Source organism: Urocampus carinirostris, chromosome 17 (genome assembly GCF_059441175.1).
Source record: "Urocampus carinirostris isolate Australia breed hairy pipefish chromosome 17, RoL_Ucar_1.0, whole genome shotgun sequence".
NCBI lineage: Eukaryota > Metazoa > Chordata > Actinopteri > Syngnathiformes > Syngnathidae > Urocampus > Urocampus carinirostris.
Window position 1 is genome coordinate 18,212,127 of NC_142365.1, and position 25,343 is coordinate 18,237,469.

Sequence of the window (25,343 nt, forward strand, 5' to 3'; positions counted from 1 at the left end):
TTTGTTAATAAGTTTCTAGTTCGTTAGACACTAAAAAATAAGGAAAGAAGACATCAATACATTTGAAACTAGCAAGGAGAACAGGAGCGGACTGTACAGACAACCCTCAGATAAGAACGTTCCAATCTGTTCTTAAGCTCCTCTCCTTTCTTTTTGTTAAATATCATTGGTTGAAAAAAGCAAATCCTCCCTAAATGGTGTGGAAACTAAAGAACAATAACATCCATGGCCAATAGCGGGATTGATGTAGACAATGCATATTAGTCAAAATAATGACCAACCCTGGTAATCTATGCAATCGCATTTGCAAGTGACCAATATTAAGAACAAAAACCAGCAGAATAAACATATCACCTGTATATTGTAATCACAGCTCTTTTCTCAGCACAACACATTTATTCACCAACAACAAAAAAAGATGATTTTCATATTTATCATTGAATGTTTTAACTGCTTTGCCAGTTGAGTGAGCCAACTTACCACACTATACAAACTGGGAGCTCTGAATAAAAATATTGTTTGCCTTAATTGTCAAACTGGTTTGAAATGAACAAAATACAAAATAAATGTTTTAGCTATGTGTGGGCAATAACATTAGACTAGGCATGCATCCTTTACTGCTCTCTAGCAGCCAGGGGGAGCATATGGTTTCGATTTGTCTTAAAAATCATAACTTTTGATAGAAATGATCTGGAGACTCGCTTCATTTTGTGACATAACCAAAAATGTGTGACGGGTCCGATATAATCATCCAATGAGCCTCAATGTCCAACCCTACCGTAGACTTATCTGACAGCAATTTTGTTGTCTCTATAACCAAGTAAAAATAGCAACACTGAGACTCACAATTATTGAAGAAAACAGAACTTTTCTGCTATTAAACGACAGTTGGCATGCATACACACATTGCGTGATTACTTTGGTCAACAAACGCCATGTTAAAAAGCTACCACAAGAAAAACATGCCAGGCTAAAGAGCTGTAAGAATACAGAATTTTGAAGCAGTGAAAGAGTAGAATACGACAAAATAAAAATGAAAATTGTAAGTAGTAACCTCTTTCAACTGAATGCATCATCGCTTTAAAAGGCACATATGATAGGTAAGACGGAAACTTGCACATTTCCCAGGAAATCTCCATTAGTATAATGGGCATTGGTAGGTTGTCTTCCATTGACTTCCTATGTAAATCATAATTTTGTACTCCTTTTCTATCCTGAAAATGTGGAAAAACTTGTCAAGATGATTTAGTATTAAGTTATTTTTCTAACTTTCTGCAGGAAGATCTGAAGGCATGGACTTCCAACATCACCACCTGTATAGCTGAGCACGAGGCCATGGTCAAGTGGGACCAGCCCGGAACGTCAGGAATGGACCAGGACCGTTCCGAGAGGAAGGAGCGCTCCGAAGGGGATGCCGACGCCAGGTCGGAACGCTCGGAGCTGGTTGGCGAGGAAAGGTCGGAGAAGGAGAGGTCAGAAAAAGGGGACGGCTCCGACAAGTTAGACACGTCGGAAATCGCCGACAAGCTGGAGGGCGGGGCAGGGGGCTCCAGCACTTCGGGAAAGAGCAAATGAAACAGCCCCACTCATCTCTTTCTCTTTTCTTCACTGACTATATGGAAGTTGTATGAATGGAAAGCATGTTTGCAGCGGTCCAATCACAGAACTGGAACACACTGAGGACAAAAAGGACAAGACTATGGGAACTCATCTCTCAGCCCTTTTTGCAGTGTCATCGTGTATGCATTGCACCACCTGCTGGTAGGGAGGGGGATGGTATCGATGATTGTCTGGGATTCATCCTCCTACATGATCTGGCGATTGATTATACTAGATCCGTCCATTTGTCTGTCAGCCTAGGCACACCTGAAAAAGAGATGAATGAAAACTTCAAAATAATTCTAGAAAAAATACAACTTTTGAAGCAATATCCTTTTTTTAAGTTTGGTCTCTCTTGTAGTGAGATATCTAACCAAACCAATTACTATTTGCAAAGGTAATGATTTCTCACCACACCCCTCCGTCTTGCACATATAATTATGAAAAATGAACGATATCGTGAAGACATGTTACATGGTAATCGTAGATCATGTTACGGAATGCAGGTGTCTCCAACCTAGGTTTTAAAATGGGGATGTCAAAATATTTTGAAGGTCAAAGACAGAAGAAAAACATGAGGGGAGAGGACTGTATGAATGCCACTGAGTGACACTATTTAAAATTAGTACACACAATCCGAACACTGCATGGAATTGAATAGGTTCTTAGTGCACTTGTTCGACTTTGTTTTTTATTTCGATTTTTGGGGGTGATAATCAAAAGTTGAGTGTGAGGAAGCATTTTGCAATCACGACTCACTACTCACCAAGTAGAGTTGTCTTATAAACGATCCATCCATATTCTGTATGAGGAAAAAAAAACGCATCACGCTCCCTACCACACCCCTGTCTTATGTTTTTTTTTTTATTCCTTATTATTTATTTGACCATGGTTTCTAAAAAAAAAGTAAAAACCTAGAGAGGAGCTCTGCCTATTGTTGACTCCTTCTTTTAATCTAAATCCACGGCGCGTTCAAATGCAAAGTCATGAATTGTATATAAATCCAATCCTTGTGTGTATACCCTGTGCGCTAATACAAAATACACTGAAGTAAGGTGGGTAAAAGTAAAACATTTATAATAATCCTTATAAGTTAAATTTTAAAAAAGGAATTTACGCAAATTAGAACTCACTGAATAATTACATAGCATATATAAGTACACCAATATCTAGTTGTATGAGCGACTTTTACCAGGGAAGGAAATATGCTTGTATTTTTATATTCCTAACTTTCCTATATCGGCCCAAAGTCCAAATAAGAGCACCTGGCTGACTGAGTTGTCGGTGTGTTTTGTCCGTGACCGCTGTGTTCAATGTAAAGTATGTATTATCCAGAAATTATCTAGCAGAAAGCACAGAGTTTTTGAGATTCACAGGCGTCGATTTTGTTCGTCGTGTCCTCATTTTTTGGAATTTTGGAAAAGGAAGGGATTTTGAATATGGTCAAGAAGTTGCACACATTCGTGAGAAAAACCAACAGCTCTCCCTGCTACAGTTATATGGAAGACCGAAAAGTGTGGAAAAAATTACTCATTTAGCTCATTTGCTGCCCTTGGCCATTTAAGGGTGAGGTGCCTTGTTTGAACTGTTCTTAAAACATGTATTTTCTCTATGAACTATGTGCTCAATTGAGTTCAAAGAGCCTTACTGCTTTTTCCTTATTTTTAGCAAAGCTGTTCGGTCCCAACACATTGTGGAGGATGGGGAAGGGAGATGGGGTGGAGAGTAATTTCATCGCCGTCCCTATGTTTTTTTTTTCTTTTGATTTGTTCGTGTAGCATGAAAATTGTGAAAGTAAGAAAAACCCTACCACAAGTATAGTCCAAACACCAACCCAAACCCCAAGAAAAATAAAAAAGAAGCGTTTATTTGAGTGCATCAAAAAATGTGAATACTTGCACGTGGCTGCAATCATGAATTTAAGCCAGGAGGTGGTGACAGAGAATTAAAAGGCACAGCGCTGAAACTGCACTTATCTAGATCACAAACGACCTCCTTATTGCCACTGATTCTGGTTTACTTTCCATTCTCAAACTCCTCTATCTAAGTGCCACCTTTGACACCATTTTCCGTTCCATTCTTCTTAGCAGACTCTCTTTACTTGGCCTGACACACACTACCCTCCAATGGTTCCACTCGCATCTCACTGGCCACACTAACCCTAAACCTAACCCATAGTCTTGTCACCTCAAGCCTCGATTACTGCAATTCCCTCCTTTACGGTTTACCTTAAAGGTCCCCCCATAAACTTCAGTGGGTCCATAAATCTGCTGCACGCATCATCACCAAAACCCCTCTCGCCATCACATCACCCCTGTCCTTCAGCAGCTTCACTGCCTCCCAATCTACCACAGAATAAACTACAAAATCCCGCTTTACACCTACATGGCCATTCATAACCTTGCCCCTCTCTACCTCACCAACCTCCTTCACATTTCCACGCCATCCAACACTCTTAGATCATTCTCCTCCCTCCATCTCACTATACCTGTTTCCTGTCTCAGCGCCATGGGGAGCAGAGCTTTCAGCCGCTCTGCCCCCCAGCTCTGGAACTCATTGCTGCCTGACCTCCATTATTCTGCCACCCTATCCACCTTCAAATCCAGACTCAAAACCCACCTATTCATACTTTTCATGGTCATCTGCCTCACATACCGCCCCCTTTTAACTTTTACTGTGTTTTTATTTCCTATTTAGTACTTGCTTGTTTTATTCTTGCTTTATTGTTGTTAGGTACTCTATGTGCAGCGACCTTGGGTGTCCTGAAAGGTGCTTTTAAATATAATGTATTATCATTATAATTATTATAAAAAGTTCAAAATTTCACAGAGCTTCTTTAAAGACATTAATGATTTTAAACAGTCAACGGTTAACAGTGAATGGATTAAATTTTTCATCATATCAATAAATTGTGATCACAGAAGTAAGAACAAAAAGTATTGCCTTGATGAATAATCTAATATCTGTAAAGTACTAACGTGAATTACGGACTAAAAGCCACTATATTCTTTTGTACAATTTAAACACTGCAGCATACAATACCATGCGGCTTATTCTTTACTTCGCCCCAGCTGACATCAAGCAGCTGGCTTAGAACTGGTGTGGATCCGGGAATCCGACTTTTTGATTAAGATAAAGGATTACGACGGCACGCGGCAAGTGATGACGGTTTGTGATTTCTGCCAAGTGTTCTGAATGTCAAAGTGAAGAACTTCAATGAAGTGCTGGTATATGGCGCGAGTACCTTTCTGTAGACAAATCTTTCATCATCTAATTAGTGACATGCATGAATGGATGAATAAGATTCCCATTGTCCCTATAGAGTAAGATCGTGATCTTGGCATTATCAGCGGGGAAATGTCTAATACTGAAAAGTAACACATTGTGCTGCGATTAAGACACTTGTTTGCAAACACTGCTGACAGAAGTGAATCTTCATCAACTAGTGCAGAAGTCCATATTAATTAATTTAACATATACGCAGGAGTACAATAAAAAACATTCTCAAACTAGAATGGCTGTGTGCCATTAAAGCATAATGTGACGGGAAAGCGTTTTTGGATGGCATTTCCCTCTTTATTCCCCTTTTTGGCAGATTCATTCACCTCTAGAGTGACCTAAAAGAAAGAAAAAGGAAATATGCGGGACAAGCATGAGGTTACTCTCCATCCTACCCTCTTCCCCATTCCTCCTACCTAATGTGTTCCGTGGCCCCAACAGCTTTGCTTAAAGTAAGATAAATGAATATAGGCGCAGTGAGGAAAAAAATATTTGGGTTCTATGAACTCAGTGGGGAATTGTTAGCACATACTTAATGGAGAAACTATTCTACTTTCAACGTTTTGAAGACAGCTCAAACTCTGCACCCCACCTTTATATAACACATTGATTTCCATGAGTCTGTGCTTGATTGAAAAAAAAAGCAATTACTCCTCGGTCTTTGTACTTTTTTATTATTATATGCATTTATTTTTCATTTATTTATTCGAAAAAAAATTTGAATCATTTAGGTTTTAAATGATTAGCTATGTATTTAAATACATTTTTTAATTCTAGCACTTTTGGTCCTCCATGCAGTCTGTACATTTCAAAATCGAGTGTTCCAATTTAGCATCATCCCACTCGAAATACAAATAAGTCTTCCTTTCTTTGTTCACACCAGAACACACTTTCTTTTTTATAGATAAAACTCTAATCATGAAAAAAGGGGGGAAACATATATATACTTCCCTTATCAATACAGTTGGCTTGCTCACGTAAATAAAGTAGTGCCAACCTGTCATTGCAATACAGTGCTTTGGTAAGGGCATGGGGAGCCAGTTCCTGTCTTTCACCTCAAAGAGCTGTTACATTTATGAACAACACATTGATATCTTGGAAGGAGCCCTGTCTATATTGGTGGGGAGCCAGTTCCTGTCTTTCACTTCATAGAGCAGGCTCATAGCGCCATTACATTTCCTAACGACACATCACTATCTTGCCAGTTTCTGTTGTTTACTTCATGAAGCTGGCTCAAAGAGACGTTCGGTTTGCCAACAAGGCACCACTATCTTGAAGGGAGAGCCGGCTCCTGATTGGTTCCCGTTGTTTATGTCAAAGGGTGGCTCAAAGTGTCGTTGCAGTTGGAAATAACACGTGATAACACACATCGTTACCATGAAGTGACCCGGCTTTTGATTGGTGCAAAGCCTGCCTCCTTTGTTCAATTCAAAGAGTCGCCTCATTGCGCCGTTAAGTTTTCGAATGACACATCACTATTTCAAAGAGAGTCGGTTCCTGATTGGTCAAGAACAGGCTCCTGATGAGTCAGTAGACAGCTCCTGATTTGTCGGCAGCCGACTCCTGGTTAGTCAGGAGCCAGCTCCTTTCATTCACTTCAAAGAGTTGGCTCATAAAGCTGTTACTTCCGCAAAGAAAATGTCAGTAAAAGGGAACCCAGCTTCTGATTAAGGTGAACAATTGGAGCTGGCTCCTAACCAAAGAGCTCGCTCATAGAGCCGTTTCATTTGCAAACAACACATCACTAGAAGGGTACTGGCTCTTCAATGGGGAGGAGCCGACCCCTGTTATTCATTTCAAAGAGCTGGCTCATGAAACTGTTCCATTCGCAACTGAGCATAACTATCTTGAAGGGAGAGTTGGCTCCTGATTGGTGGGGAGCCGGCTCCAGTCGTGGGCGTAGCATGGGACTTCCTTTTTTCTCCATTTTTAGGGCTAAAGCGCTTAAGAGAAATGCATTTATTTTTGTTTCATTGAAGGTATCCGAGTGTGTATGTTTTTGTTACTTTCCACTTAAACGTGCTGCTAAAATTTTAACAAACTTCCAAACTAACGTGCTAACTTGCTAACGTGAAACAAAATCAATGTGGCCACATTTTCTACCTACATAACACACTCAGAAATCTACAACAACCTCAAATATTCATATAAGTTTATCAGGAAACACGGAGGTCACTAAATAAATACAATACTGTATTTCAAACACAAACTAAAAAATGAGTTTTTTCTCTTTAATGGACAACAACACGGCTACCAGGATTGTAGAGAAATCCCCTCAGGAAAAAACAATCAAGTATTGAGCTCTGGAGTTTAAACAAAGTGCCTTGCAATAGTATTGCCCCCCAAGAACTTCTTGTCATAATTCCTCATTTCAGGCTTCAGACTTTAATTTAAAAAAACTGAAAATAGTTTCTAAGAATCAACATGTGAGACACAACCGTGGAGTGGAACCAAATTATTTCCACATTTTATACTGCGCTCGAAAAATTGTACAACCTCCTTTTGCTGAGATCACAGCTTTAAGTCTTTTTGGGTGTGTCTTCATAAATTTTGCACATCTTGAAACCAGAATATTTGCCTATTTATTCTTACAAAACAGTTTGGGTTCTTTAGGGTTTGAAGGTGATCGTTTGTGCACAGCATTTTGCAGATGTTTCCACAAATTCTCTGTAGGATTTAGGTCTGGAATTTAGCTTGGCCATTCTAGCACCACGTGCACTCAATTTTGTCATTGTTTGTCATTTAGGTCGACGTTGAATCATTCAGACGTGATCAGGGTACTTGCGGAGTCATTTGGCTGAGCAGAGAGAAAAGGCGGCCAACATTTTGAAAGCACCTACTTTTCAGTGTGGTAAATTTAATACAAAATGTTAAATAATTGCATCTGACAGGTTGTTGATTCTTAAGTAGTTTCAGTTTTTTAGATTTAAGTTAAAAGCCTGAAATGTATCCATATGACAAAAGGTTTTTAGGGGGGCAATGATTTCGCTAGGCACTGTATTTGATAAAAAAAAAACAGTTCTAGTACTTAACCGTCACGTATTCAGTCGTAGCTTCAACCCCGAAGTCACCTTATTAAAATGAATCTTTTAAGTATAACTAAATTGTTGATTCAACTCTACTAAAACACACTCTGCTATTGTAAATTCCTCTACAGGATTGTCTCCCTTGATGCTGTACCTTTTTTTTTAATATCATTAGCAAGTGTGAGTCTCCTCCAAGTTCAATAAAATGTAAGTGAATGGGTGAAAGGTATGAATGTTAAAAAATAATAATAATAATTCTCAGACATGTGTACATTATTGCACAAATCCTGCACAACTTGATGTATGCTTCAAGAATGTACATGAACGTTATGATTTGTTTGATGAATTGAATCCCATCTAAATTATATCTGTAAAAATATTAAATATGGTGATGTATAAAATCAGTTCATCCCTTCACTTTGCCATGGTCTGGTTTTTTTCCCCCATCTGAGGGTTTTTACCGACGTACCTATTTGAGAAGATGAGAAACGGTAAGTACAATGATAAATTCAATATTGTATTAATATTATACTTGATTTGATTTTCGTAGTCCAAAGGGTTGGGAATAAATATACAGCGGCGGATTGGCCAAACCAAAATCAATGTTTATATAATTTTAGATCACCACTAAATATCACTATTGTATTTAACACTGTAGTTTTAATATTTCGGGACTTTTTGGACTTTATTTATTTAGCAGGTGCAGTTCTGGTTTGCAATATTAGCTTTTTTAACCAAAAACATGGGGATTTATTAATTTCTTTGGGTTCTGATTGTGATTATATTAGCTTAATTTGTAGTTCTGGTGAGGAAGAAATACATTTGTTTTATTTGTTACATTAATTGAGATTACCTATTTTCAGTGTATTTCAGTGTTATGTTTTATCCTGCTTTAGTAACCTACCCTACATATTATAATCACAGATCTTTTCTAAGTTTAACACATCTTTTCACAAATAATGGAGGGAAAATTATTTTTATGTTTGGCACTTTGTTAGATAGATAGATAGATAGATAGATAGATAGATAGATAGATAGATAGATAGATAGATAGATAGATAGATAGATAGATAGATAGATAGATAGATAGATAGATAGATAGATAGATAGATAGATAGATAGATAGATAGATAGATACTTTATTCATCCCCGAAGGGAAATTCACATTTCCAGCAGCATCCCTGAGCTGAGAACAGTACAATAATAAAGCCAAAAGAATGCAATATACAAATACCCAGTGTGACGTGCAAATGCCCACTGTAGCGTGTTATATAGAGTAACTAAATAGTGCTACACAGAATACATATTGCAGTAAGATTCGGTAATATCCAATGTAGGTGGTGTGGTTTAATGTGGGCCTTTACTCTGCCGGGTGGAGTTAAAGAGCCTCATGGCATGAGGAAGAAAAGATCTCTTCAGTCTGTCCGTAGTACAAGACAGTAACAGCAGTCTGTCGCTGAAACTGCTCTTCTGTCTGGAGATAATGCTGTGTAGTCGATGCGATGGATGGTCCATGATTGACCTCATCTTTTTCAGTGCTCGTCTCTCAGCTACTGTTGTTAGGCTGTCCAGCTCTTTGCCCACAACAGAGCTCGCTTTCCTAGCCAGTTTATTGAGACGAGAGGCATCCTTCTTCTTGACGCTGCCTCCCCAACACGCTGCCGCATAGAAGAGGGCGCTTGCCACTACTGTCTCGTAGAATATTTTCAGGAGCTTTTTGCAGATGTTGAAGGAGGCCAGCCTTCTGAGGAAGTAAAGTCGGCTTTGCCCTTTCCTACATAGAGCTTCTGTGTTGGCAGACCAGTCCAGTTTGTTGTCCAGCTGCACACCCAGGTATTTGTTGGTCTGGACAAATTCTACACATTCTCCCTTGATGGTTACAGGAACCGGGTGAGTTCTGGTTCTCCTGAAGTCCACCACCATCTCTCTGGTCTTGGTGGTGTTTAGGTGCAGGTGGTTTGCGTCGCTCCATCGGACAAAGTCCTGAATCAATTTCCTGTACTCCTCCTCCTGCCCGTCTCTGATACATCCCACGATCGCAGTGTCGTCGGCAAACTTTTGCACATGGCAGGACTCAGAGTTGTACTTAAAGTCCGACGTATATAGAGTGAATAGGAACGGAGAGAGAACGGTCCCCTGCGGAGATCCTGTGCTGCTAACCACAGTGTCCGATGTACAGCCCCCCTGTTTCACATACTGGGGTCTGCCTGTCAGGTAGTCAGTAATCCATTCTACAAGGTGTGAGCTAACTCCCATCTCTGTCAGTTTCCTACTCAGTAGCAGAGGCTGTATGGTATTAAAGGCACTGGAGAAGTCCAAAAATGTAATCCTCACAGCCCCCTTCGCCCTATCCAGGTGAGAGAGGGATCGGTGTAACATGTATACTATAGCATCCTCCACTCCCACCTTCTCCTGGTAAGCAAATTGCAGTGGGTCGACGGTGTGACGGACCTGTAGCCTCAGGTGGTGCAGCAGCAGCCGCTCCATGGTCTTCATCACATGTGATGTCAGGGCGACCGGCCTGAAGTCGTTGAGTTCCTCAGGTCTTGATTTCTTTGGGACTGGGATGATGCAGGATGTTTCCACAGCTGAGGGACCCTCCCCTGTTCAAGGCTCAGGTTGAAGATGCGCTGTAGAGGGTCTCCCAGCTCAGACGCACAGGCTTTCAGCAGTCGGGGGGATACTCCATCCGGACCAGCTGCCTTGCTGGTTCGTAGCCTTCTCAGCTCTCCACACACCTGGGCTGAAGTTATTTTTAGTAGGGGGATGTCTTCCATGCTAGTGTCCAGAGGGGGAGGGGGAAGGACAGCTGCATTACTCAGGGGTGAGGATGAGGCGGAGTGGTCAAACCTGTTGAAAAAGTTGTTCAACTGGTTGACTCGCCCCACATCTATATCCACAGTTAACTGGTTTATATCAAGTCGTTTTGCACCTGAACCAACCCACCACGCTATACCAACTCAAGTGGCAGCTATGAAACCATATTAGAAATTTTACCCCAACTATTGTACTGGTTTGAATTATATAAAAATAAATACAAAATAAGAGTTTTAGCAGTCAAATACAACTACCAGGCTGGGCCTACTAGAGCTGAGGAAATACTGCAAATTATTGTCTTTAGCATAAAACCAGATCGATCTTATTTTTAGTCATATTTGCAAACAATTTTATGTCTTGAAACCGTTTCCTCCTCTCTCTCATTGTACTCATGCAGTGTGCTTACTGTTGCTGGCTCCTAAAACTTAGAGTAGCTCTTTTTGCCTTTACAGGTGCATTAATAACAGGTGCCAAATCCTCATCCCAGCACATTTAATGGGGGCACTCAATATTACACACTGTCCCTTTAACAATGTAATTCAAGTGTTTGTTCGTCGACCTTGAGTGCTGCTTTGTTTTACAATTGTATATCACAGAAACTACCAGTTCACAAAGTTAAAGTGTCTTTAACATGGATAGAACCTTTGCTGAACGTAGGCTTTTCTCCACCTTTACTGCCCTCTAGCGGCAAGAATGACCGTTTAGTTAAGGGTTAAGCAACTATTTTGACTCACTGGCGTACAAAAAATGGTCAATGGGCTGATCCTGGAGACCTACTCGATTCCTTTCATTTATGAATGAATATACATTCAGATATCTATATGTTTGCCCTGTGATTGGCTGGCAACCAGTTCAGGGTGTCCCCTGCCCACTGCCCGATGATTGCTGGAATGGGCTCCAGCACCCCCGCGACCCTACTGAGGATAAGCGGTGCAGCTAATGAGATGATTTGAGATATCTATATGTTATATGACTACGTATTTGTTTTTATAAAGATTAGTTTCACCAAATCAGATTTAAACAACCGTAATGTAGCAAAAATAGGTGGTCAATAAATTATTTCAACCAAAACTTTATTGACAAATTAAATCAAAAGGTCGAGTTTATTTATTTTCAAAATCGTTCTGCATTTTTGAAGCACCACATTTTTTAGATAATTATATCAGGGAAACAGAATGAAAACCCTTTTTATTTTCACAATTTTAGGGATCGGCTCCATTTTAAGTGAACTCTTTTTATCGTTTTTGGATAGTTAAATATACTTCAATCAAGCCACACAAACTCTGGGATTTTTGGAGATTTATTTTTGCTAAACTACAGAAAAAACTTGAACACCACACAAACAAATAGAACAAAATGAAACCAGACAATCTTATTTGGGATTTTAGCTGGTACCACTAATATCTAAGGCGATTATAATTAAATCATTGATTTTTCAGCAAAATTGTCGATTGATCAGTCCAAAAGGAAAATAGTAGAGGTAAAATAATGGAGATCTTATCAAACTATAAACTTTTTTAGAAGTCGTGGAATTCTTTCATGACATTTCAGAAATGAAAAATTATTTGCCCCTGCACCAAAACAGTTGGTTGCGTTTTCCTTTCTTGGTTTACCCTTACAGGAAGTTCAGAACCAAAGGCATGTTTTCTGAAAGAGTTGGTTAAGAAGGATGGCAACGCCCGACCTTCTGCTTCGAGTCCTGGAGCACATAGCCCTCTGGGGATCAAAGTCACGCCTGTCCGCCCCAAATCCCCCCTTTTCAGGAGTGGCCCAGGGTGTTAGGGGTTGTACGATAGCTGGATACCCTGTGATGACCATGGTGCGTGCCAGTAAGGAGGGAGCGCTTGGATATTTCGTGTTGGTTTATACGTGGGAGGCGGGAGTGTGATTTCAAAAATATTGGTCAACCATAAGCCAACCAATCCATTGGGGAGTTCAGTCACTTCCCGTAAGGACCGCTCTGCAATATTTAGTCTAGTAATTTTGTAGCATTTCAGTCATGGTATTTTGTAGTAGACACACAAGGGGAAAATGGGGAGAAAGTGGGCACCCAAAACACGTCACGAAGCGGGTCAGAAAGCAGGAAGTTGGAACTCATTTGCGTAGACGATCTGTCACTTTAATTGAGAAAGAAAAGTTGTCCAACACACAAACGGACCAAAAACAAATCAAAGCAGGCTCAAATGCAGGCAAAACTACAGACTAGGCATTTAACGGGATTAAACAGAACTTGCAGGAATCTCTCAGAACGTTACACCAAAGTGCAACAAGAATAAACAGGTATCAAACAGGCATGAACAGGTTTTCAACAAGGGTAAACAATGATCTGGCAAAGGGCAGTTCCAAAAGACACGTTTAAGTACCCATAGGAGTAATCAGGAAAATGCAGGTCAGCCGGTGTCAAGGGGCGGGGCCAGCTGGGCACCATGACAACTGTGCAGGACATGACAAAACATATTTTTTAATTGTAATTCATGTATTATTATATATATTGTTATTATGGCAGCACGGCGGCGCAGTGGTTAGCGCGTGTGCGGCACAGTTCTAAGGTCTCGGGAACCTCCTGTGTGGGTTCAAATCCAGCTACCGGACTTACTGTGTGGAGTTTTTACGTTCTCCCCGTGCTTGCGTGGGTTTCCTCCGGGCACTCCGGTTTCCTCCCACATTCCAAAGACATGCATTTCAGGTGGATTGGCCGGTCCAAATTGTCCCTAGGTGTGAATGAGCGAGCGAGTCGTCTGTCCCTGTGTGCCCTGCGATTGGCTGGCAACCAGTTCAGGGTGTCCCCTGCCCACTGCCCGATGATTGCTGGGACGGGCTCCAGCACCCCCGCGACCCTACTGAGGATAAGCGGTGCAGCTAATGAGATGAGATGAAATGAGATATTGTTATTATATGTTTACCATTTTTGTTTGGCGGTCCAGATGAAAAAGCCTGACATATGGCTTGTGGGCATTAGTTTGCCCACAACTGAATTGGTTTGTATTTTTTACAAACGATCATAACTTTTGATCGAAATGAGACAAAGACGAGCTTCTCTTTTTGATATATTGTCTGATTAAATCATCCTGACCTGCTTGAAAAAGATAAAATGGTTGCACCCATTCATGCATCGAGAGCAGATCAAATGTAGTGATTGACAGCCCCCTTTTTCCCCCTCCCTCCGACAACAGGCGTCCAGCCAGCGCTTTTGTTTTTGTTTTTTTGTTTCCACAGCCAATCGGAGGTCAAATGAGGCAAGGTTGCATCGCTGGAGGCATTCATCATTTTCATCATGCATGCCTGATTTTTCATTTCGGGCAATACGAGGGGGGGGGCGACGGGGGTGTTTGCATGAGAGCGACCCCGTTCTCACAGAACTTGTGGCCATCGCCATGAAGCCATGGGGGCCTTCGGACCACAAGCCATCTTTTGGACTATTATTTGCGCCTTCCTGTCCGCCCTAGGTGAGTACCTTTGTCAAAGAAAAATAATCTACCGCACGGTCTGAGAAAATGAGAATATTGTGCTTGTGTTCTTTATTTTCTGAGATGTCAACCCTCCACAATTGACAAATCAAATAAAATACTGTAAGCCTTCAATGGTTTGAACGTTGCTGGTAACTGCGTTCAGCCTACTAGTCTACTTTTTGATGATATTGGAAAATTTTCAAAAGGCAGATTTGAGTTTTTTGTCACCGTCAGTAAGATTCAATCATGAAATACATTTCAGTGGATGTCGCTTTTCTTTTATGAATTGCATGACTATCACCAACTTAATGAAAATGTTTCTGCAATTCTAATTTGAATACAACATTCTGAATCAGTGATTGCATTTTAAGTGAATCAAACTGCTTTTGGGAAATGTTTTAATGAAGAATCATTTCCCTAATTGTAGCAATTTGTGTGTTCTATCGTTGCGGTTTTCGCATCAGATTTGCTGCGACCAGGTTGAAGAGTGTGTGCGTGCATGCGTGTTGTGCGTAATGTTGTGTTGTCATATGTTATTTTTATATGTTTTTTTGGTATTGTGGCGTTTTAGGTTTTACGTTTTGTTGTTTTGTGTTGTTTGATGTTCTCTTATGGTGTATTGTTTTATGGCGTTTTAGGTTGTTTGATCTATTGTTTTATTTTGTGTTGTTTCATGTAATTTTAATTTATTATGTTATTTTAAGTTATGTCGTTTATGTTTGGTTGTTGTTTTGTTCTATGTCATTTTATGCTTTGTTGTCTCTGTCAGGAACCAGAACATGGTCAGGACCCAAACGCGTGACATTTCTCACACAAGCCTTTTATTTTACGAGAAATGGGGAGTCATGCACATTAGGCAGCAGTCTGGCGTGAAATGATAGGAAGCCAGAGGCCGACGAGATCGATACCAATTGCCCGAGTAGATATCGGAAAAATGGGGTCGATCCCGGACAGCACAGGACAGACATGATTGATATCAAAACTGGATATCGAAATTAAACCGGACAAACTAGACGGGAACGAAAACTGAAGAGAATAATAAACAGGACAAAAATAGACGGGAACGAAGCTGGAAACCGATATTAAACAGGACAAAAATAAACGGGAACAATACCGGACAGGAAATGCCAACAGGAAACAGGACCGAGTCAAAACCCACATCTTGTGGGGCAGAGGTTCGTCGACGGACTGACAAAGGAAAAATGAGAGCACCGAGCTTAAATAGAGGGAAAGCCAATCCGTCAATGAGTTGCAGCTGGCGCCACACGGGCGGGGCCAATTGGGCACCATGGCAACCGTGACAGTCTCATGTCATTTTACATCGTGGGGCTTTATGTTGTGCTGTTTTAAGTAAATTTATGTTTTGTGGTGTTTTTTTTTTTTTATGTCGTTTTATGTTGTGTTGTTTAATTTGTCGTATGTTGTGTTGTATTTTGTCGTTTCATGTTGTGTTGTTTTCTGTTTTCTAATGCTGTTTTATGATGTGTTGTTCTACGTTGTTTTATACTGTGTTGTTTTGTCATGTCTTACGCTCTTCATGGTGTGGTTTTATGCTGTATTACGTTGTGGCGTTTTATGTTGCCTTGTTCTATGTTATTTTATACCTTGTTGTTTTAAGTTGTGTTGTTTTATGTCGTTTTATGTTGATTTGTTCTATGTCGTTTTACATTGTGTTGTTTTAAGTCATTTTACATTGCGGTGTTTTATGGTGTGTCATTTTATGTTGGGAGGTTGTTTTATGTTGTTTGTTTTTTGTTGTGTGTGTTTAATATTGCACTCCGGCTAGAATTGGTTTTGGCTCCACATCAGATGATCAGATCACATCAGCACTTCAATCAATGACAATGAGGGAGAGGGGGGAGGGTGGTACCTTCATTTTTTGCATCGCAAACAAGCTAGGACAAACAAATAATGACTTCAAGTACACCGTACTTTCCTATAAGGTGCACCTAAAATACTCAAATTGTATTTATATAAACCTCCCAGCTTTGGCCATTTGTTGTATTTAAAATTGTGCTGCTGGCAGAAAGAGAGTTGTATGTTACTTCTTGAGTGAAGGAGAAACTGCCAAATTGCAGTAGAAGTTGTGATTCCCGCTCTGCTTTTAAAAAGTAGCAGAGAATCGCACCATGTTGTATTGACATTTGAGTTCCGAAATTCTATAAATAATAAGTTGCAGTTGTCAAGATGAGAACAGACACAGGACCCACTTGCGTACGTTTCCCTCAGTTTTGTTGGGAAGAAGGGAAAGGATTGCACACATGATCCGGTGATCGCTAGTCGCGGGGAGCAGGTTGCTCCGAACACGGACGTGGTACTTGCGTGGTGAGCGATGGTGGTGTCGGGAGCGGAAAAAAACAGGTCAGTAGCAAAAAACGTGGTTGAGATCAGAAAATGGGTCGAAGCCGGGAAACAGATGTGAGGCAAAACAGGAGTGAGTAAGGGTCGAAAAGCTTGCCTAGCGTAAACTGAGGTTCGCAGACAAACTGACAACCGCTGACAGAAAGACGGGGGTTTAAATAGTGACAGGGAGCCAATCAGAGTCCGAGGCAGTTGGCGTCAAATGAGCGGGCACAGGTGCCTCGCATCAGTAATCATGACAGCAGTTGTCACGAGACGTGGTGGCGTGGAAGGTGACCGGACCAGAACGGAGGCAGGAGGCATGAAGGGAGAACTCAAATGCGTTGACGATCCATAGGTTTTATTTAATAAAATAAAAGTCGCCCAATACTCCGAGGCAAAACAGAACAATACAGAGTTCCTCCGGCACGAACTCAACGGGACATGGCATAACAGACTAAAACAGGACAAGGCATAACAGACTAAACAGGACAAGGCATAACAGACCGGGATTGTGAAGAATGAGTATTAATGAACCCGCAACCGCAGAGCCCACCATGCAGCCTTAAATACAGACCCACCATTAGTGGAAATGCTTTCAGCTGTTGCCCAGGGGGCGGGGCAGACTGGTCACCAAGGCGACCGTGACAGCAGTACTTGTCACCTGTTGCAGCGCCCGCTCAGTCGTGCGTGTGTGGTACTGAGAGAGCGTTTTAATCCATCACACAACACAAAGAAAAAGAAACAAGGAATAATGATGGGTGGATATATTTATTTAAAAAGTCAGTGAGAGAGAAGCCCGGCCTGACCCTCACAAATGAAGGATAAAAATGCAGGGTTTGACCGGGCTCGGTCCCTCAAATCAAGTGAATATGTTGGGCTCAGGCTGGGTTGGACTTTAATTTCTGAAGAGCCGGGTCGTGGTGGGCCCCATATTAACTCTACTCCCAACACTGCTAATATGCACATTGCATTTTGCAATTGAGACGCGGTGAGGGTGACCATGAGAGAGTCGACGTTGGAGGTTGTCCGCGGGGATTCTGTCATCCTTCCCTGCAGCTTCTTCACCAACAGCCCCCCTTCAAGACTCAACATCATCTGGACCCTGGCCCCCTTTTCCAGTCCCGAATCTCCCATCCAGGTCTTTATTTTTTTTAGAAAAGAAATATGATGAACTCGTAATGGTGAGAGCAACATTTTTTTTTTGTCTGACCATACAGGTGATCGCATATGACCACGACCAGATTATTGAAGACCCCTCCCTCATTGGCAGGGTGGGCTTCACAGGTAGATTTTTTTTATTCTACTGTGGGGACGTTTCCATTTCGGCAATAATCTGAATGGAAAGGAAATATTGCCACTCTTTGGATGATGTAAACATGTAGAATACTACGATTTAAAGGGACAATGTTTAATACTTGACCTCAAGATGTTGCAGTACTGTGCAGTGGAACCAAAACCAAGTGCTACAAAGCACAAGAAGGAATACAAAATATCAAGAAAGAGAAAACATTTTCTTCTCATTTATCTTTTAATTTTTAAGGTACCTTAAGCAGCAATATGGCCAACAATCATGTCAGTAATAAAAAGGAAAAAAAAGAAAAAACAGAAAAAACAGAATGCCAGAAAAAAATAAACATCAAAAGGGAAAATGGGAAAAAAAGAAAGAAAGAAGCCAAAACAAACGAAAATAAGGGCAAAGAAAGGGAAAAATAAACAAAAAGAAATTGAAGAAATTAAAAAAATAATAGGAAATTAAAAAAGGATAAAAGAAAGGAGACAAGAAGAAAATGGAAGAAATACACACGAAATAATGAAGAAAAAAGAATGTTGTAACCATTCATACATAGTTTAAGTACACTTTTGCTAGACACATATGAGCACATCTTAAAAACATCAAATTAAGCTAGCGTTTGTGACAAACAAGCAGGCTATATGGTTGAATTAGGTGAGCGACATAAATGAGATCATCCTTTGGGTCAGGGGTCTCCAAAGTGGTGCCCCCTAAGAGCGCCTTAGTAGCCCACAGACAGGTTTTTAAAACAGCTCATCAGTGATGGGTCATAGTGATTTTCCAGGCAAATTTATTAGATTCTAACTGGCATGATGTTTCAGTGATTGACTGAGCTTATTTTACACTCAACTTCTAATGATTACAACCTGGTAATTGCATAATAGTAACATAGTAGCAACATAATTATAACATGATAACTTGTCATTTTAATAACAGTTGTGCCAATTAGTAACAAAAGGAATCTTCAAGAAGGCTGTTAACCCGAAATGCAGGAACCACGTCTATTTACATCGATACATCAACCCTGGAATCAGATGTATTATAGCTTTGTCTCAAGACACGATTGATTGGGATAGCCCGTCAAATCCAAAATTTCCTTTCCAATGGGATTATTGCCTGCACAGAAACGTAATCAATATTAAATTTGTGTTTCAGGCCTCCCATGGAGTGCTGACATCACAATAAACGCCACCCGGGTGTCTGACACCGGTGTTTATCGCTGTATGGTCAACAACCCGCCTGAGATGGCAGACGCCGCCATCGGGGAACTAGTGCTCGACGTTTTAGGTAAAATATTTGGCTTGTTTCTTTTTTGAGAGTCGAACCATATATTTTAAGACGAAATTTAAGACCTGATCTCCAGAAGTAAACTTTTCAGTGGATTTTTATTTCACTGTGTGATATTAGATGATTTAATGAGATATACCGAAGAATCAGAGTGGCCCCGCGTTGTCAGGCATTCTCCTTGAGCGAAGTTGTTGCGGTTGCAAGTGAGCTGAGCCAAAAGTGCCACATCCTGAAAAAGAGCCAGAATTCCCATCACTAATCGTTCGTCCGAAAAGGACCTTGCGTAACTCTTCCTCCCTGGCAATCGAATCCTTCTGTGGCCCAGTAACAGCATGCAGAAGTATGGCTTCCCACTCCTCTGTGGAAGAAGCGCCGCCCGGAGCGAATGGCTACAAAAAAAAAAGACAGTCCACCTCACCAGCTCTCTTCACCTCTGAGCAACACCTATATGCGTACAAATTTGGTCCAATGACCAATTGTAATGCACACGTTTCAGCAAACCACTGCCCCCAAGCGGAATTCTCGTAAATAATGAAGATCGTTGAGTTTTATTTTGACTGTCAATTTTGTCATAGAATAATGGTTTCAAAACAAGGTGCTAATAGAGTTTTTTGTAAAAATATCACAAAATATTGCAAATACGAACGGACAGCGGACACACTATTCAGGGCTCCAATCCGAGAGTCACCGGCGCAAGAAGAAAGCCAACTGGAGAAGGGTGTTGGTGGCTATGCTTGCGTCTCCACCATTTACCGATTTTTCTTTCTAAATGCTTGTTTACTACCACCAGGTGCCTTGGTCTGGCCAGCAACTTAGTTGTCATCAGTGATTCCAGGATGTTATGAGCCTTCTTGGCACATATTGCACAGTTTTCCACTTTCAACTTCGTTTGCTTTTAAAGACAAGCCCACCATATGGACTGTTGTGCTCTGGCGATACAATTTGTGATGCTCTGGGGAACTTCATGAACAGCATCTCCACTTGCAAAGGAACAGGGATGGCAAGTCGGCATCTTATCATCTGCAATCCATCTGTGAGTATCAGGTCCTGTTGACACTCTGGTGGAAAATTGTTGTTTTGGTCAGGCCATCAAGTTTGCATCAAGTTCTTCAGTCTGTTGCAGACACTGTCTGCATCCTGTGCAGCTCTTATCAGAGGCGTGGACAGGTGCTCCACCACCTGGTTGACAAAAAGCACCTACATCCTTTTCCAGTTGACTTTCTTCTGGAGCCGGTGACTTTTGGATTGGAGTGTGTTCGCTGGAATTCAGTTCTTCCCTGGCACTTGTTTAATCTTGTAGGTGAAGCAAAGCGATCATAGCCAAAACCTCAAGATTTTAGGGGGAAGGCATCGAGGGATCTCCTGCTCAGCAGGGAAATATGGGGCTTGTGGTCAGTCTGTAAGAAAAATTCCATGCCTATCAAGTAAGATTAGAGGTGCTCACACACTGATGTTAATGCTAGAGCCTCTTCCTCAATTTTAGCATACCTGCACTTCTTTTATGCTACGGAATGTGAAGAAAACAGGGAACCATTCACCTGATGGTTGCTTCTGAGACAGAACTCCTCCAAGTTCAAATGAAGAAATGTTCGCTGTAACTTTTGTTGCACTGTCTGGACTGTACTAAGCTCAGCTATGTGACAGTCAAAGTTCTAACCTTGGGAATCCTCCATTTCAATTTAAAGATGTAAATCTTCGACAAATATTTGTCTCAAAAGTCCTCAAACATGTCGTTTATCATTATTTTTGTATATCATCCACAAACGACGCTTAAAAAACATCTGGAAAGGCTGATGTCACGCTCATATGTGTATTCTGACAAATCTCATTGGTTAAGAGACGCGGAAAAAGTCCTTAGGACATTCCTTCTTACTAGACTTAAATTTAGAGACGCGCTACTCATTAAGCGAGTCATATTTGTTGCATAGGGCGCTGGAAGAGAGAGAGAGAGAGAGAGAGACAGAGAGAGAGAGAGAGAGAGAGAGAGAGAGAGAGAGAGAGAGAGAGAGAGAGAGAGAGAGAGAGAGAGAGAGAGAGAGAGAGAGAGAGAGAGAGAGAGAGAGAGAGAGAGAGAGAGAGACAGGAGTGTGCTATGTGTGCAGAGATCAGCCCAAGGCCCTACCGCTCACCCAATTAAATTGTTTGAGGTGCTTGGTTGACATTTTCGGGTGCTTACAGTTTTTTCTGAGGGTTTTCATCATAAGGTGTCTCAACAGTGAACACGCATTGTTTAATGAGCTTCCATGTATACGACTCCATACAGACGTGCAACCAAAACGAGGTCTGTCGGTGTAACATAATAACAGTAAATTGTAGTTGAATCCACCCCAATGACTATTGCCTCACATGAGCTTCGCATCTACTATGGGTGGAACAATGCAGAGAAGATTAACACCGTCAATAACTTTTGTACGGTCCATAACTGGTTTGCGAGCCGTACGTCCCCAACCCCTGATTCCCTTGATACTATTATAGCAATCAAAACTGTGATATGTTGATTTCCCACCACCACCACAGTGCCGCCATCGCTTCCGGTGTGCCGGTTGGATGGCAATGCCCAATCTGGAGGCAGCGTGACTTTGTCCTGCTCGGTGAGCGAGGGCATTCCCACGCCAGACATTCGCTGGGACAAACTCGACCCGGAGGAAATCTCGCTGCCCGTCAACATGGACGGTAAAAAATTTCGATCTTGATGGTTTTCCCAAAAAAGGAAGTGGGCGGTTCTACAACTCTCAAATCCCAACATGTCTTTTTAGTGAAACATACAGTAATTTATTTTTTCCTGTGTTTGGTCCAGACTCGCTTTCAGGTTGGGTTCAGATCGTCAATGTTTCCTCACAGACTTCGGGTTTGTACCGATGCTCAGCCTCCAACGTGCTAGGCAGCGAAAACTGCTACGTCACCTTGTCCATCTACACCGGTGATTCAGCATCTCCCATAATCCTTTGTTGTGACAGCGCCATGAAAAATGATTTGCCCTCTCTGTTTTCTGTGTTTTTTTGCTTACTTTTCACTCAGAAGGTTTTCAGATTATCAAACACATTTTAATATCGCACTTTAACAACCCAAGGAAATACAAAATACAGTTTTTATAAGTTGATTCTCTTTATTAAGGTACAAAAATATCAAAACCTACCAGGCCCTATGTGGAAAAGTAATTGCTCCCTGGACTTAATAACGATTAAGAGAAATCAAACGTTTACGTAATCGGTAATGAGTCTTTCACAACGCTCTGGAGGAATTTTGGACCACTCTTCTTTGCTAAATTATTTCGAATCGGCCTGCCATGTCAGAGGCTTTTCTAACATGAACTGCTAGTCATACCACAGCATTGTTATCAAATTTGAATACGGACTTTGACTTGGCCACTCCATAAATTTCATTTTGTTTTTTGTTTTGGAGACAGTCAGTGGTGGACTTGCTGGCGGGTTTACAATTGTTGTCCTGCGGCATGATCCAAGAGTACTTAAGTTTTAGGGTGCCAACTGATGGCTGGACATACTCTACCAGGCAGATGTAACGGTAGAAAAAGTTGAATTTTCAGTTATCAGTCCACAGAATATTTCTCCAAAAGTTGTGAGGATAATCAAGATGCGGTTTGGCAAATTTAAAATGACTCTTTGTGTTATTTTGTCTCAGCACTGTTTTTTGCCTTGGAACGGTAGTATGTAGTTGAGTCATGAACACTAACCGTAACTAAGGCCAGCAAGGCCTACAGTTCCTTGGATGATTTTCGAGGTTCTTTTGTAACCTCCTGGATGAGCTGTCGCCACATTCTTAGTTGGTCAACCACTCCCTGGAAGGATTTCCTCTGACAAGTTCGCTGGAGCCCCACAGCCTTGCAAATGGCTTTGTGATATTTTCTGGACCGATAGATCACTATATGTAATTCCTTCTAGAATTTCTTTGGATCGTGACATGTCAATTTTGTTCTGGAGATTTTGTAGCTTACTTTGTCACAGATTCAATTGAAGTGATTTCTTCATTCAACAGAGTTGGTGGCCACCAATTTTGAGTGTGGCCAGTGGAATTAAACTCAGCCTTCCCAAAACTGTGGTTCATCAAAGTTACTTTCTTATTTAATAATGTAGCCTAATTTATTTTTCACAACGGCGCAGATACGTTTTGATTTATTATTATTTTTTTGTGACTAATAAATGCAATCAACGTTTCAAAACTGCATTTTCTATTCCCTTGGGTTGTCTCTGCATGATATTAAACTTGCTTTGATGATTTAAAACCTTTGTTAGTGAATAATGTGCAAAAAACACAGAACTCAAGAAGGGAGCAAATACGTTTTCACGGCACAGTATTTTTTTTCCGTCTGACATTTTCGATTTCAGACACCGCAACCAGTTCCTCAGGTGTCCTGCAGGAGACTCTGCTTACACTGTCCATGGTCCTGATGCTGCTGGTCCTTCTGGCACTTGCCACGTGGCTTCACCGAAATGACCAATGGGGGCGTTCCAAGGAGGAAGAAGAGGAGGAGGAAGGCTACAACGTCATTCGATACACCCCCTCGCTGATGAAGCGCTCTTTTGTCTAAAATTCTGTTGTTTCTTTTCAGCAGATGTGCTTTGAAATAAACGCTTACAATTGATTTGTGACTATCATATATACTGTATGGTTGAATGATAGATGGCTTTGAAAATGTAATATAGCATTGAGGGCGGCACGGCAGTGCAGTTCTGAGGTCAGGAGATTGAACCTTCCTGTGTGGACTTTGCATATTCTCCCCGTACTTGTGTGGGTTTCCTCCGGGCACCCTGGTTTCCTCCCACGTTCTAAAAACATGCTTGTCAGGTTAATTTGGCCTAGGTCTGAATGCGCGAGTGGGTTGTCTGTCCCTGTGTGCCCTGCGACTGGCTGGCAACCAGTTCAGAGTGTCCCCTGCCCACTGCCCGAAGATAGATGGGATGGGCTCCAGCACCCCCGCGACCCTACTGAGGATAAGCAGTATCTCTCTTGCTTGCTCTTTTTCTCTCTATCAAAATATTTTTCTTTCTGTCTTCATATCTTTTTATTTAATCTAGTTAGAGTGGTGGCTTGGGTTTCCACATGTTAGGGTTGAAGTATGGGCTAGGTTTGGGGTTAGAGCTAGGGTGAGGGTAAAGATAAGGGCTTGGGTCAGGTTTAGGGCTAGGGCTATGGCAAAGGTTAGGGTTAAGGCTAATGTTAGTGTTAGAGCAGGTGTCTCAAACTCGTGGTACAAGAGCCGCAAAAAAAACTAAACTTTTTATTAGGCCTTTAGTAAGGCAACACATACTATGTGTATGTGTACGGACGCTCCCCTACTTACGACCATTCAACTTAAAAGAAACGGTAGATATGACATTTTTTGGGGGATGTTAAAAAATATCTGGATATTGCTATAAGTTAGATTTCGTATTGTGCACCTTTTTCTGAGTACAGGACAGTACTGTAGTGCTTCTTTCTGCCGCTACTGGCGTGTCACGCTGAGAGAGGTCACCCAGCATCCACCCCGAAGAAGAAATGCGGCTTCTACTTCCTAGTTCATGTGTAAACATAACAACATGTATTGTATCCCTAGCGTGCTAAGAACGTTGATTTTTTACTGTTGAATGTCTCTTGCATCCATTCAATATGGTTGGTGTAACGTGTAAAGAAGAAGCGAGCCGTTTCTTTTGAAACGAAGGTGGAATGAGAAACCTTAATGAGGTTGAGAAAATGGTCGGAACGCTTTTTTATTGCTACTTTTTACCACGGAGAAGGACCTCTTGAAGCGCATCATCCAAAAGAAAGTTAAACTGAACTTTATTTATCTTTATAGAGCAAATGTTTGGTTTTTAGTACAAAAAAATACAGGTTACTATTCAAGCCTTAATCATACTTATACAAACCTTAAACATACTAAATATATCACTGAAGCAACTTACGAACAAATTCAACTTACGATCGATCGCCCGAAACCATCTCGTTCATAAGTAGGGCAGCGTCTGTATATGTATAATATATATTTAGAAGAATGTTTGTGTCATGTTTGTCCTCCAACAGAAAACATATTATTTTCCATTATAAAGCTGAGAATGCACCAGAGCCGCTTGTTGTTGACTCCTGCGCTAACCCTTAACCCTCATACAGAACACATTTTTTATTTTCAAGCCCTAATGCTAACCTTTACTGCTTAACCCTAACCTAAGTCAGCAACCTAATTGGGCTTTTGATTTATTTATACTCTCCAGTCCTTTGTTTCCCTTTGTCATGCAGAATAACTTCAAGTCAAGAACCACC

General features: G+C 41.2%; 2 protein-coding genes across 2 annotated transcripts in view; both read left to right on the forward strand.

Moving 5' to 3' along the window:
- sptbn4a (spectrin, beta, non-erythrocytic 4a) overlaps positions 1 to 5,361 on the forward strand; it is a 39,652-nt gene extending 34,291 nt beyond the window's left edge. The window contains exon 19 of the mRNA XM_088320955.1: positions 1,279 to 5,361. Coding sequence (XP_088177081.1) covers positions 1,279 to 1,575 — 297 coding nt within the window. The 3' untranslated portion in view covers positions 1,576 to 5,361. The remainder of the gene's footprint in view (positions 1 to 1,278) is intronic.
- An 8,670-nt stretch (positions 5,362 to 14,031) lies between these two features.
- Positions 14,032 to 23,691, forward strand: LOC148349404 (immunoglobulin superfamily member 11). The gene is made up of 7 exons (XM_088320988.1): positions 14,032 to 14,167; positions 17,497 to 17,651; positions 17,731 to 17,797; positions 18,960 to 19,091; positions 21,609 to 21,764; positions 21,889 to 22,011; positions 23,435 to 23,691. Exons 1-7 carry the CDS (start codon positions 14,104 to 14,106, stop codon positions 23,635 to 23,637), a joined length of 900 nt encoding a protein of 299 aa, XP_088177114.1. The 5' UTR covers positions 14,032 to 14,103; the 3' UTR covers positions 23,638 to 23,691.
- The last annotated feature ends 1,652 nt before the right edge of the window (positions 23,692 to 25,343 follow it).